This window comes from Rana temporaria, chromosome 6 (genome assembly GCF_905171775.1).
Source record: "Rana temporaria chromosome 6, aRanTem1.1, whole genome shotgun sequence".
NCBI classification, from domain to species: Eukaryota; Metazoa; Chordata; class Amphibia; order Anura; family Ranidae; genus Rana; species Rana temporaria.
This window is the reverse complement of record NC_053494.1, coordinates 24,286,410-24,300,249: the sequence shown is the minus strand read 5'-3', so window position 1 is coordinate 24,300,249 and position 13,840 is coordinate 24,286,410. Positions and strand designations below refer to the sequence as shown.

General features: G+C 46.0%; 1 protein-coding gene across 1 annotated transcript in view; it reads right to left on the bottom strand.

Moving 5' to 3' along the window:
• LOC120944382 overlaps positions 1–13,840 on the bottom strand; it is a 94,486-nt gene that overhangs the window by 1,976 nt on the left and 78,670 nt on the right. Inside the window, exons 49-54 of the mRNA XM_040358439.1 lie at positions 13,460–13,650; positions 11,079–11,234; positions 8,557–8,693; positions 6,483–6,619; positions 4,370–4,464; positions 3,757–3,946 (exon numbers count right to left, since the gene is read on the bottom strand). Coding sequence (XP_040214373.1) covers positions 3,757–3,946; positions 4,370–4,464; positions 6,483–6,619; positions 8,557–8,693; positions 11,079–11,234; positions 13,460–13,650 — 906 coding nt within the window. The remainder of the gene's footprint in view (positions 1–3,756; positions 3,947–4,369; positions 4,465–6,482; positions 6,620–8,556; positions 8,694–11,078; positions 11,235–13,459; positions 13,651–13,840) is intronic.

The window sequence follows — 13,840 nt, the reverse complement described above, 5'->3', positions numbered from 1 at the left end:
AATTGATGGCACAGTGGCTGCGTCTGATGGCATGGCACAGTGGTGACAATTAATGCGCACAGTGGCGACAATTGATGGTACAGTGGCTGCGTTTGATGGCACAGTGGCTGCATTTGGCTTGGCACAGTGGTGACAATTGATGGGCACAGTGGCGACAATTGATGGCACAGTGGCGACAATTGATGGCGCAGTGGCGACAATTGATGGCACAGTGGCTGCGTCTGATGGCATGGCACAGTGGTGACAATTAATGCGCACAGTGGCAACAATTGATGGTACAGTGGCTGCGTTTGATGGCACAGTGGCTGCATTTGATGGCATGGCACAGTGGCTAGAATTGATGGCACAGTGGCTGCATTTGATGGCACAGTGGCTGCGTTTGATGGGAACAGTGGCTGCGTTTAATGGGCACAGTGGCTGCAATTGATGGGCACAGTAGCTACATTTGATTGGCACAGTGAGGCTGCAATTGTTTTTCTTTTTTCGTTTGTTTGCGCTCCCCCAAACATTTGGAGCACCGGCCGCCACTGATACAACTCTATATTTAACAAGGAACATGCTAATAAGAAGAGACTCCAGAATGAGCAGACAGATGACCGCATCAGTCTGAGGTTTCTCTTCCACAGAAAAGTGGTGTCATCTGCAGGGCTGTGTAAATCCAGAAACTGGATTTACAAAATGACTAATTCTTTGGCAGGTAAAACGACTCCCTCCTTTGTATTTCTTCAGTGTATTTGGCTATTTGCCTGGAGTTCAGTGGTAAATAAGTGTCTTAGGATGGTCATAGAAGGGAAGAAATCTCTTTTGGTCAAGGGTGTCACTATTCATGATAAGGGGCTCTGTACCCGTCCTCTTCAAGACAATCCTTGCAAAACAAAATGTTATTTGTCTCCCAAATAGTAGGTACATTCAGTTTACCCAAATGTATTTGTAAAAGACTATTACCACCTGTATTATGTAGACAGACAGTGTTGGGTCCCATAGCAGTTGGGTGGTTTGCTATAGCAGGGATTGAGTGGTCCCACTCATAGGGAGATTTTACAGTTTAGAAAAGCAATCAAACATGGGTAATGTAAGTGTACATAATTTTTTTTTCTATTTTTAGAGTGCCACTATATGATCTCTGTTCAGAGGATCCCAACTCAAGAGAAAAAATGTACATGAGCTTTAGGGCTGATGCACTAGTGCTGTAACCCAGTGGTCCCCAACCTTTTTGGCACTGGGGACCGGCTGCATGAAGAAAATTTTGCCAAGGCCCGGTTGGGGGGAGGTTGGGGGTGGCATGCGGGGGGTAAGCGATTTTTCGCGGGCAATTTGTCAGGGCATTTTTTCTATTTATTACATTGTAGTAATAAATAAAGTTAAACCCACCATAATGCAGAATCAGTGGGAGCTTTGAGTGTGTCACTTGCCACGCTGCCTGCCACCAGATGCGGATTGTCACTTACCATGCTGCCTGCCACCAGAAGCGGATTGTCACTTGCCATGCTGCCTGCCACCAGATGTGGATTGTCACTTGCCATGTTGCCTGCCACCAGATGTGGTAAGGCCCCAACAGATGAAGCTAGTGCCCCCACTAGGCCCTGCTCACACTAACCCTGTCACTGGTAGTGTTGTCATACTCTGGGCTCCCCCATTAACAGTACTGTCATCTGCCCCTATTTATATCATAACCCCACATTACAGTCCTCAGTCCCCCCCACACATTACAGTCCTCAGCCTTCCCCCCCACACATTACAGTCCCCAGCCCCCCCCAAACATTACAGTCCTCAGCCTCCCCCCCAAACTTTACAGTCCTCAGTCCCCCCCACACATTACAGTCCTCAGCCTCCCCCCCACACATTACAGTCCTCAGCCCCCCCCCCACACATTACAGTCCTCAGCCTTCCCCCCAGAAACATTACAGTCATCATTCCCCCCCCACACATTACAGTTCTCAGCCTTCCCCCCCTCACACATTACAATCCTCAGCCTCCCCCCCACACATTACAGTCATCAGTCCCCCCCCACACATTACAGTTCTCAGCCTTCCCCCCCTCACACATTACAATCCTCAGCCTCCCCCCCCACACATTACATTCCTCAGCCTCCCCCCCCCCACATTACAGTCCTCAGCCTCTCCCCCCACACATTACAGTCCTCAGCCTCCCCCCCCCCCCACATTACAGTCCTCAGCCTCCCCCCCCACACATTACAGTCCTCAGCCTTCCCCCCACACATTACAGTCCTCAGTTCCGTCCCCCACATATTACAGTCCTCAGTTCCGTCCCCCACACATTACAGTCCTCAGTTCCGTCCCCCACACATTACAGTCCTCAGTTCCGTCCCCCACACATTACAGTCCTCAGTTCCGTCCCCCACACATTACAGTCATCGGTTCCGTCCCCCACACATTACAGTCCTGGGTTCTGTCCCTCACACATTACAGTCCTGGGTTCCGTCCCTCACACATTACAGTCCTCGGTTCCGTCCCCCACACATTTCAGTCCTTGGTTCCGTCCCCCACACATTACAGTCCTCGGTTCCGTCCCCCACACATTTCAGTCCCCGGTTTCGTCCCCCACACATTACAGTTCTCGGTTCCGTCCCCCACACATTACAGTCCTCGGTTCCATCCCCCACACTTAGGGACAGATCGGAGGGAGGCACAGTATAAGGAGAAAAATTGCAGGGAAGGAGGCGGGACAGTTCTGAATGGAGGGCCGAGGTAACAAACAGGTGATTGGCTGCTAGGATGAAGGACAGTCCTAGCAGCCAATCACCTGTTTGATAACCTCGGGCAGCTCCGCCCGCCCTCCACCAAGAATTGTTCCGCCTCCCGCTGTCGGTTCTATGAGCGACGCAGGAGGAAGAAAAGTCTCCTTGCGGTCCGAATGGCAGAGTGCCGCGGTCCGCATGTGGGGCTCTCTCATGCCGCCTGCTCGCGGCCCGGCTGCAGAAGTGCAGCGGCCCGGTAGTGGGCCGTGGACCGGGGGTTGGGGAACACTGCTGTAACCAGTAGGGGTAAGGACTTAAAGTAGAGCTTCACCCAAAAGGGCAATTTCCGCTTTAAGGGCTTCCTTCCCCATTCCTGTTGATAAAATGGCTCTTTTGAGGAGGGGAGGGTACCTGATTTAAACAAAGGGTCAGTTTACGGTCCTTCAGACTTTACGGGGGGCCAGACTAGGGCCATTGGGAGTAGAAAATGTCCAGGTGTCCAGTGGGAGTAAATAATACCATATCATTGGTGTCAATGGAAAGAATTGATGGTGTCAGTTGGAGGAATAGTGCCCCATTGGTGTCAGCAACAAGAATTATGCCCCATTGGAGGTGAATGAAATAGTGCCCCAAGGGCCACATCAAGGAAAGCAAAGGGCCGCAGTTTGGAGACCCCTGGTCTAGGTGATCCCCCCTAGGTAGTCTTCTGGGACACATCACAGGTCCTAGAAGACCGTGGAACGGAGGCCATCCGTGCTTTGTACATGAAGGCCAAATCATCTGGTTTGTTTAATTGCCTACCCATACCCACTACTAGACTGGCCTTTGCTCCCCAACTGCTCTGCTTGCCTGTTGGAACATATGACCATTTCCCTTCAACCTATGATGCAGCCCTGGGTTGTGGGAGCTCACCAAAACTGAGAGAAGTCACACAAGGGCAAGTCATTGGCCACACATAAGCACTATTCAGGTTAATTTGCTGCTTACATATGGCCTTGTTAGTACTTAGGCAAAGAACAGTATCTATCTATTTTAATTATAGTTGTAGTTGCTCATACCTGGCTTGATATTGATGACTCCATCTGGCACTGCATCTTCTACGCCGGCTTTAACATAGAGCCCCAGATTGTTGACCTCCATCTGTGTGTGTGATGCCGCCCAGGCCTGGAGCACAGTGCTGTTGGCTATTGTGTTAATGTCGATCACATTAACTCCCACCAAGTTCTTAATATTTTGCGCACTTAATTGCTGCATGAAAATTTGTGGAGAAAAAAGTATTAAGTTTCTATCAAGTTTCGGACCAGTAGCTCAGTTTTAATGTGAAACCTAAGAGCGGGTTCACACTGGGGCGACTCGTCAGGCGACGCAGCCTCCTGACAAGTCGCGTCCCATTCTAGTGAATAGAACCGTTCTAATAGGAGCGACGCAAGTCGCTCCGACTTAGAAAAAGGTATTTGTACGACTTCGGGGGCGACCCGGGGCGACCTGCATTGACTTCTATACAGAAGTCATTTTGCAAGTCGCCTTAGAAGTCGTCTTCAGGTCGCCTGGTCGAGTCACCCCCGAAGTCGCGCCGCCCCAGTGTGAACCGGCTCTTAAACATAATAACTGACATTAAAAAATAATAAAACATTGGGGTCATTATAATAATAATAAATACGTTGTGCTTACCTTCAACTCGTTTGGATTTAGAGTTGTAAAGGTTGTGAGATCCATGTCTAAGGGGTTCGTAGAAAATGCGATCAGGTCGCTGGCCTTAGCACCACCTACAAAAAAGACAGAGAAATGGACCTTTAGCCACCTGCATGACTTGCATTGCACAGAGAATGTTATATGTGCCAGTTAAAGGACTAGTTTATCCAAGTCTGATGTCTGTGTTATGTAGACACTAGAGAGTTGAACCACCTAAACCTTTTTTTTCTCAGGGACTCTTGGGTCTGTTGCACACCTAAAGTGTCCATTATAAGAGGTTCCCACACTCCCTGCTGGATATCCTAATTATTTTGTATTATGTATCATGTAGAATGTAACAGGAGGAGCTGGAACACACAAAGGTGGTTGGGAACACCTAAAACTAGAGAAGAAGAGTTGGGAACTATGGATTTCTGATCTCAAAGTTTGAAGATTCATTAAAATCTACAGGACTGCAAGCAAACAGCAAACATTGGTGAACTTTTTTTGGGCAACGTGCTTCCCGCGATGCCGATTGCTGTAATTGCAGCACATTTTATCGCACCACAATTGCCACGGACCCGCACCAGGATTTGAGGTGTCATTCAAATTAATGGCATCTCAAATGCCAATTCGGCGATTTGTTATTCACACATCGGTGCTGCGGCAAATCTGTCCACGATTCAAAACGCTGTAGTGTGAATGCAGCCTGAGAGAGAGAGAGCTGCGCATGATGTCAAAAGCCTAGGCGTTTAACCAGACAAGAAACGGGAAGTGGGCTGTATAAGGTATTTACAGGCAGGAAAAAAAATGTTTTACTACCCAAACAAAGTTGAAACAATAAGGGCAGAAGATTTAATAGATGGAAAGTTAAAAGGTCTGCTTTAAAGTGGAAATAAATCCTTTTATCGTTTTCAGCCAAGGAAGCTGCCATCTTGGCCATTGGATTGTTTGACAGTTTGGTTGAGAGCACAACCAATGGGAGTGTTACATTTCCGGCACGTGACGGAAAGGTAACTGTTTTATGGATGGGTTTACTTCCACTTTAAGCAGGAACAATTGGGTAGATTCACGTAGGGGCGCCTAAAATGAGGACGGCCTAGCCTACTCTTTTTAGGCTACACCGCCGTAAATTATTTAGGTTAGAAGTGATTCTCAAACCACTTACCTTCAAATTTTCGGCGGCGTAGCCTAAAACGAGCGGGCGTAAGCGCGCCTAATTCAAATGACTGGGAGGGGGGCGTGTAGTATTGAAATGAGGCTTGACCTCACGTTTTTTGACGTTTTTTACACTGCGCATGTGCCGGCGACTACATTTCCCAGTGCGCATTGCGGCTAAGTAGGCCGTACGGGCCTATGGATTTCGACGCGTACGTAAACAACGTAAATCCCGATTCGCGGACAACTTGCGCAAAACGACGTAAAAAATTCGAACCTCGCGGCGGGAACGGCGGCCATACTTAACATTGTTATTCCACCTTATAGGTGGAATAACTTTAGGCGGCCTATCGCGTACGGAAACAACGTAACTCGACGGTGTAGGCCCAGCGTACGCTCGTAAATAGTCGGGAATTGGCGTATCCCCAAATTTACATAATCTAGGCCGGCCGCAATGGAAGCGCCATCTAGCGGCCAAAAGAAACATTGCAACCTAAGATAGAATGGCGCAAGCCAGCCTATCTTAGGTATGTTTAAGTGTATCTCTGTTTGAGAATACACTTAAACATAGGCCGGCTTAGATTCAGAGTTAGGTCGGCTTATCTGTAGATAAGCCGGCCTAACTCTTTGTGAATCTACCTAAGTGTTTTCATGAAAAATGATTTGTGCTCTAGCCTGAAACTAGATTATGGAAAGCCCCCAACCCTTCATGTTTAACATGCCTTTATAAATGTGGTCAATAATATTATAGATTTAAAGATTTAAAAGCGAAAGCATGAATAGAGTAGTTTTTGCAAACACTGGTCCATGGATAGCTGGTAGGGTAGTCCTCACACTCGGCCAAAAGCAATAAACTGTGCCTAATCCATTCATCTTCATTCATCTGTTGGGCATCTCAAAGAAATTATAACCTGCTCAATGGTCCAGCCATTGGACCATTTCTGCTGCTTCTTACCTATTACAGGCTTCATTATCTGATAATATCCATTTGCAGTTTTATCATTTGATGAGAGTGCAGACTTCATCTTGTCGAAGAGGAGGTCCTTGGTGCTTTGACTACACGTGGAAATCTGCAGTGGTTGGGCGGAATTTCTGAAGAAAAAAGAAAAAGTAGAACTTTAAGGCAAAACAGCCTATATATGCAGATGAAATACATATATGGGAGGTGTTTACCTGCCAAAGGACTTATATTTCTGTCTATCTAGTCCTAATGCCTCGTACACACGGCCGGGTTTTCCAAGAAAAAACGTCAGACGGGCTTTTTTTCTTGGAAAGTCCGGCCATGTGTAGCCTTCATTGGACTTTTTTTTTCGGAAGTCCGACGGACCTTAGATAGAGAACCTGTTCTCTTTCTTTCCGTCGGACTTCCGAAGGACTCACGGCGGACTTTTGACCGTGCAAAAGTCCGCAGTGAGTCCGTGTACACGGCATAAGTTACACAGCTGAGCCACACCACACAGCCTTGTCTGGTGAGCTGACCTTATTGCAGTAAAGTGGAACTTTAAATCAAAGCCATAACTTCATCAGTGCGTGACCAGAGCTGCCATCATCCCTTTAATTAGCACAAACACATTTCAGTATACCTCTTTGTGGGATTTTTTTCATGCCAAACAATTAAAAAAACATATTTGTATAAAAATATAAATTTTCGTAATCAAAAGTTTAAAAAACAAACCTCGACGAGCTTTATATCTTTCCATAAAAAACATCAAACACAGAGTTTAGCATAAATAGTATACTCGGTGGTGATACCAAATACCATAAGTCACTGTATATTCCCAACGATTCAATTAGGCCCCTTTCACACACACGTGTCCGTATACGGACTGCGCTATGCTCAGCTGGGATCGCTCCGTCGATCCCCGCTGAGCAGGCAGATGACAGGTCCCTTCGACTTACACTGATAAAAGATGCGTGAGGCATTCCATTAACCTCCCTGGCGGTATGATTATTTCAGAAAAAAGGTGCTGAAAGCGGTTCCATTATTTGCAAGGAAATTTGGCGTTTTATACTGTAGGCCTGTAATTCTTAGGAATAACTCACTTAAATCTGACCAAACAAGAGTCTAGTAGGCATCCCGGGTATGACATTTTTTTAAAAACAAAATTATAAATTATAATATAATAAATAATTATAAATAATTATAACAAATAATAATATAATAAAAATAAAAATTATTCAATAATGTAATCAACTCAAAATCACAGAAATTTGCTCAGTTGCAGAATTGTCGCGGTCATTACTTTTATTTTTTTATGACGAATTTCCCCACAAATCGCTATCGCACAATTCTGCAAGTGATTATAATTTATTATCGCTGTTTTCTAGCTGCTCTAAAACCATTTTTGACATAAAGGGACACTTTTGGTTGCTATGGACAATCTACAGTTTGCAGGGAGAAAGAACAGTTTTTATTATATAAAAGTACATGTAGGACACTGGGCAGACCACTAGGGACAAGGGGGTGTGTATTTTTTACATACAGTACTGTAATATATAAGATTACAGTATACTGTATGTATTGTGTTTGTTTACTTTTTTGAATTTGGCACCGTTCTCCGCTCCCGTGCGTCGTAACGTCGCAGGGAACGGAGATCGGCGGCACACAGAGGCACTGTGTGAATCGAGCGAGGTCCCGCTCGCTCACACAGCGCGGTGGCATCGCTGGATCCAGGGACAAGGTAAGTAACTTTGTCTGTGGCTGCAGCGAGGCGAGCCAGAGTCTGACTCGGGGTTACCGATGGTAGCCAAAAAATCTCACCCCGAGTCAGACTCGGGAACACCGCTCAGAAGGTTAAACACCAACTCCCTAAAAGTCTATCATGCCTTGTGATGTGGCAAGCAAGTGCACAGATTTAACCAATTGTGCTATCATCCTGGTTTACAGAAGGTTGCAGCAGTGTGCCCTGGACAGCCATCAGGCCCTAGGCTCCTGTCCAGGTTGCCTTGTGTATAATCTTGGCTCTGCCATCCTATGCACTATGCCAAAAAGAGTGAAGAATTTCTGGATAGTAGCAGCACAACCTTACCTTAAATCATCTAAATTAATGTTTTTAATTAGATTCTCATTTAGGCTGCAGATGTAAGGAGCCAAGACGGTGAGTAGTATTGCATCCACAGTGGAATTTGGATTGAGCTGCAGGTATCGCTGAACCAACACATTGATCTGGAAAGATATGCAAATATTTCAGTTCAGTTTTGTCCTTATTAAATTACATTAATACATAGTCCCTGATGTATATCCTAGATCAATATCTACTTCTTCAGGGGAAGAACCTGGAATATATGATTTTAATCTCAATACCACATAGTCCTGGTTTTACTGAAGAAGTTGATGTTAATTCTAGAAACATGTCAGGAACCTAAAGATTATTTCATGTACTTACATATTTCATTGAGGATATGTATCATATCTCAGTGATGGTCTATATGTACTGAGACAAATGATTTTCATAGTAAATTGTTGCAAAATGTGATTTTAAGAAAAAGTTGAATAAACAAATGCTTTTTAACGGCTTTACGATCGCGTAACACATATATGCAGTATTCAGGAAGTGGGGCACTGTTTCCTGGACACTGCATTTATGTGTTCCTGTGTTTGTGTTGGAAGTACTTTCGATCGCATGCTGCCAACACTGAGAACAAGCCTGCCGGTGGCAACTCCGAGTCTTAGGCCCCTTTCACACTGGGCGGATCAGTAATGATTCGCCTCCATATGCTCCGCGGAGATCGCTCCGTTTATCTCCTATGGGGGGATCGGATGAACACAGACCGTATGTCCGTGTTCATCCAATCTGATCCGCAGATGGAAGGAAAAATAGGGTTGCGGAGGCGGACGAGATCGGTTGACACCAGCAATCCCAATGTATGTCCCTTTTTCATCCGCAAACGGATGGATGAAAAAGCGGACATATGGTCCGCACGTGTGAAAGGGGCCTTATACTAACAGGAACCAGAGGAACCAGCTCTCAATCACATGATTGCTATGATAGTCTGTGATTGATTAGAGAAGAAGTCTGTAGAAAAAAAACGTTTTCACCGTACATGTCTGGCCGGGGATTTCTGTACAATGGCTGTACTAATTATCGTACAGAAATCCGCTTGTAAACAATACACGGGGCATGTCCGCGGTGTCGCCGCGACGATGACGCGGCGACGTGGGCGGGCCTGCCAGTTAAATGCTTCCACGCATGCGTCGAAGTCATTCGACGCATGCGAGGGATGGCGGGCGCTCGGACATGTACGGTAGGTCTGTACAGACGACCGAACATGTCCGAGCGGGCAGGATTCCAGCGGACTGTTTTAAAACAAGTCCAGGAATATTTGCCCGCTGGGAAAAGGCCCGGCGGGCAAATGTTTGCTGGAATCCTGCACGCTCGGGCCTACACACGACCGAACATGTCTGCTGAAACTGGCCCGCGAACCAGTTTCAGCAGACATGTTTGGTCGTGTGTACGGGGCCTTAGTGTTAGCCTTTGTTCACACTGCCGTGGCTTCAAAGTCATGTGACCCTAGTTATGAAGGCATTAAAGGGGTTGTAAAGGTTTCATTTTTTTTTTAAATAACAACTATACCATACTTACCTCCAGTGTGCAGTTCGTTTTGCACAGAGTTGCCCGATCCTCGTCTTCTGGGGTCCCTCTGCGGCTGTCTCAGCTCCTCCCCGCGGCCATAGCCGCCAAGTGTATCACTTGGCCCTGCCCCCCGGCGAGCTCGTTTATTGATTTGATAGAGAGCAGTGGGAGCCAATGGCTGCGCTGCTATCAATCATCCAATGAAGAGCTGGGGGAAAGCAACGCAGGATCACGCCCACTGAGATTCGGGGCTCAGGTAAGTAAAACAGGGGCTCGGGGGGGGAGGGGGGGTTGAAAAACACAAAGCTTTACAACCCCTTTAAGATATAAATATTTAATTATGGATATCTTTGAAACCCCTCCCTTTTGGACTCCCTAAGCAATAGTGCTGATTGGCCCAGCACTGCCACATTAAATAAATCACATACAAGTATCGGTATTTCCTTTGGCACTTAATAGAGTGTCAGGGGAGTGAAGTACAGGTCCATATATACTGGGAAGGGGTAATTGATTAAGGCTTTATTTACACTGCAGTATGGAGCGGCTCACAGCAAGGGTCTGATACGTCCCTGTTCACCGTTTCAGGTCTGTTTTCGGTCCACATTTTTGGCTGAATTCAGACCTGAAATGGACCAGAAGACGCACAGCACTCCAGTGCAATTCGCTTCAGAGATGCGTGAATCGGCTCCATAGAGAGCCGGTCACAATCTCTTGACATGCGAATTGGATGCGGTGAAACCCGTATTTAGTTGTCAATAGTGTGAACCCAGCCTTAAGCAACCTAAGAAGGTTATTACACCGCATGTATGTGTGTGTGTATATATATATATATATTTTTTTAATGTATTGGTAAACACATAGCTGCGCCAATTTGGTGTATTGTTATCTGCCTGACATGTATTTTCAAATTGTACAATGCTGGTATGATCTGGGATGCCACAACCCTCAGTAGGCACAGCTAAGAGACAGAGACTTACCCTGGAGTCACTAGAATTCCAAGATGTTCCTTGGATCAGTGCCGCTAAGGTATCCACGGATGTAATATTCCAAAGGCTCATTTCCTTCTCACTGTACACTCTTGCTATATTGCCTAGCTGGATGAGATACGGTTCTGGTACACCAGTAGGGAAGATCTGAAAAAAAAAAACATCAAAATAAAACATGCATTATTTCTAGATATTTACCTACTGAGGAATTAAAGGATCAACTAAAGCCTACTGTATCTATAGACTGATGCAAGAAGGCCACTTACAAGCTGGTGCTCGGCTTTAAAGTGGTAAATGAGAAAAAGCAAGAAGAGCAGCACCACCCTAATTCATTACCAATGGTTCAATTTATTGTAAAAAAAACGATAATGCACTAGGCTGGTGCGCCTTCTTGCTTTTTGGATTCCCTTGTCTGAAAAGGGCTGCAAGGCCTAGAGAGTACCTGGTGATTTATGAAATACCCAAGCCAATTGGAGGTTGTCTGTGGAAACTATAATATCACTTTCTGTATATCCACCACATCTGGGTGCAGAAGAGTTTTTCTGTTTTTTTATTAAGCTTTAAAGTAGCCCTGATGCATCTATACTTCTCTGTCAAGGTGTGAGTAGGGGCGGACAGACCACTCATGAGGCCCCCTGGCAATTATGGGGCCCCCGGGCAATAGGAGATTATGAGCCCCCTGGGCAATAGAAGATTATGGGACCCCCAGGCAATAGGAGATTATGGGGCTCCCAGGCAAAAGCTTATGTGGCCACACAGTATACACACACACACACACACACACACACATACAGTATACATACACAGTATACACACACAGTACACACACACAGAATACACATACACACACTGAAAAGGTATTGGAGAGGCGGGGCAGCTATAATCTTGGGATTAAAAAAAAAATGATTTTTACATACTGTCCCTGGTTTTACTGAGGCTGGCAACCTAGTGGCATAGGGCCCTCGGGCAGTGCCCGAGTGCCCGAATGGTCAGTCCGCCCCTGGGTGTGAGTGAAATATCTTGCAGAGCTAGGAGCAATGCTACAATCCAACACTTCCAGGTGTGTCCTCCGCTGTGCCCCAAAGCTTTTCCTACTGGCAGCTATGCCACTACTGTAAGGAACCACAGTACCCAGCAGGGGTCACACCCATAAGTGTCTAGTGCAGGGGTTTCAAACTGATGGCCTATCAGCTGTTGCAAAACTACAAGTCCCATCATGCCTCTACCTGTGGGAGTCATGCTTGTAACTGTCAGCCTTGCAATGCCTCATGGGACTTGTAGTTTGAGACCCCCATCTAGTGGCAGCAGTGCCCTGAGATCATAAAAACAGCAAAGGTTTAATTTGCAGCCCAGCAGAGAGGTAAGTGATCAGCGTCTTCTATTGCAGGGGTCAATTTAATGTTGCTGTAGCTTGCTTTATGCAAAATAAAAAAAATCCATCCATACATAAATACTTAAAGCGGGAGTTCACCCATTTATTTATTTTTTGACCTTTTCCCCTTAGATTCCTGCTCGTTTTGTCTAGGGGAATCGGCTAGTTGTTTTAAAATATGAGCAGTACTTACCCGTTTTCGAGATGCATCTTCTCCGTCGCTTGCGGGTATGGGTCTTCGGGAGCGGGCGTTCCTTCTTGATTGACAGTCTTCCGTGAGGCTTCCGACGGTCGCATCCATCGCGTCACTCGTAGCCGAAAGAAGCCGAACGTCGGTGCGGCTCTATACTGCGCCTGCGCACCGACGTTCGGCTTCTTTCGGAAAATCGTGACGCGATGGATGCGACCGTCGGAAGCCTCTCGGAAGACTGTCAATCAAAATAGGAACGCCCAGTCCCGCAGCCCATACCCGGAAGCGGCGGAGAAGATGCATCTCGTAAACCGTAAGTACGTTTTATATTTTAAAACAACTAGCCGATTCCCCTAGACAAAACGAGCATCCATCTAAGGGGAAAAAGTCATATATACGGGTGAACCTCCGCTTTAACATATGAAGCCCCATACACACTATCAGTTTTCCTGCAGTTTTTCTCTTCAGGTTTACCAAAACCATCTAATATGAGGTCAAACCTCAAGAGTTTCAATTTGTATGCAATCAGGCAGGCCCTTGCACTACATGGTTTTGGTAAACCTGAAGAGAAAACCTGCAGGAAAACTGATAGTGTGTATGGGGCTTAACAGATATATGTTAGTGTGCAGTTTCGCCTTTGGAGCAGCTTGTCCAGAGTGGCATGTAAAAGCAAGGAGGCTGCAGGCCATACTGCTGGAAACAGGTCTTATTTGCAATTAAGGAAACCCATCACACTGGATTTTTTTTCAGAAGCTAAAAGGACAAGCACCCATTCATTAAAAGTACAGAAAGAGCATTGCCCAACCTTACCATATCCATTCGGTTTTTGAGCGCTTGCAGCTGCTCATCATCGAAAGCCAAGCCTCCGAGGACAGTCAAGCTATCCTTTAAAGTTTTATTGGTGATACAAGCTTGCAGCTGTGCAGCTGAGTAAGTGGCTGCCATAAAGTCCGTTTGATCGTTTATCGTTGCTGTAGTGATAACCTCGTTACATGTCATAACTGTAAAAAGACACAATAATTACACAACACGTAGGTTGCCATATTTGTACATAAAAACTCTAATATCTCTTAGGCCAGAATTGTGTTGAGGTAACTTTAGTGTACATTTATTTTGAATGGCACCCAAGGTAACACACCTGCACTACAACTTGCCATGTGCTGTGTTCCCCAAAAAAGGGTCCAGTGCAGT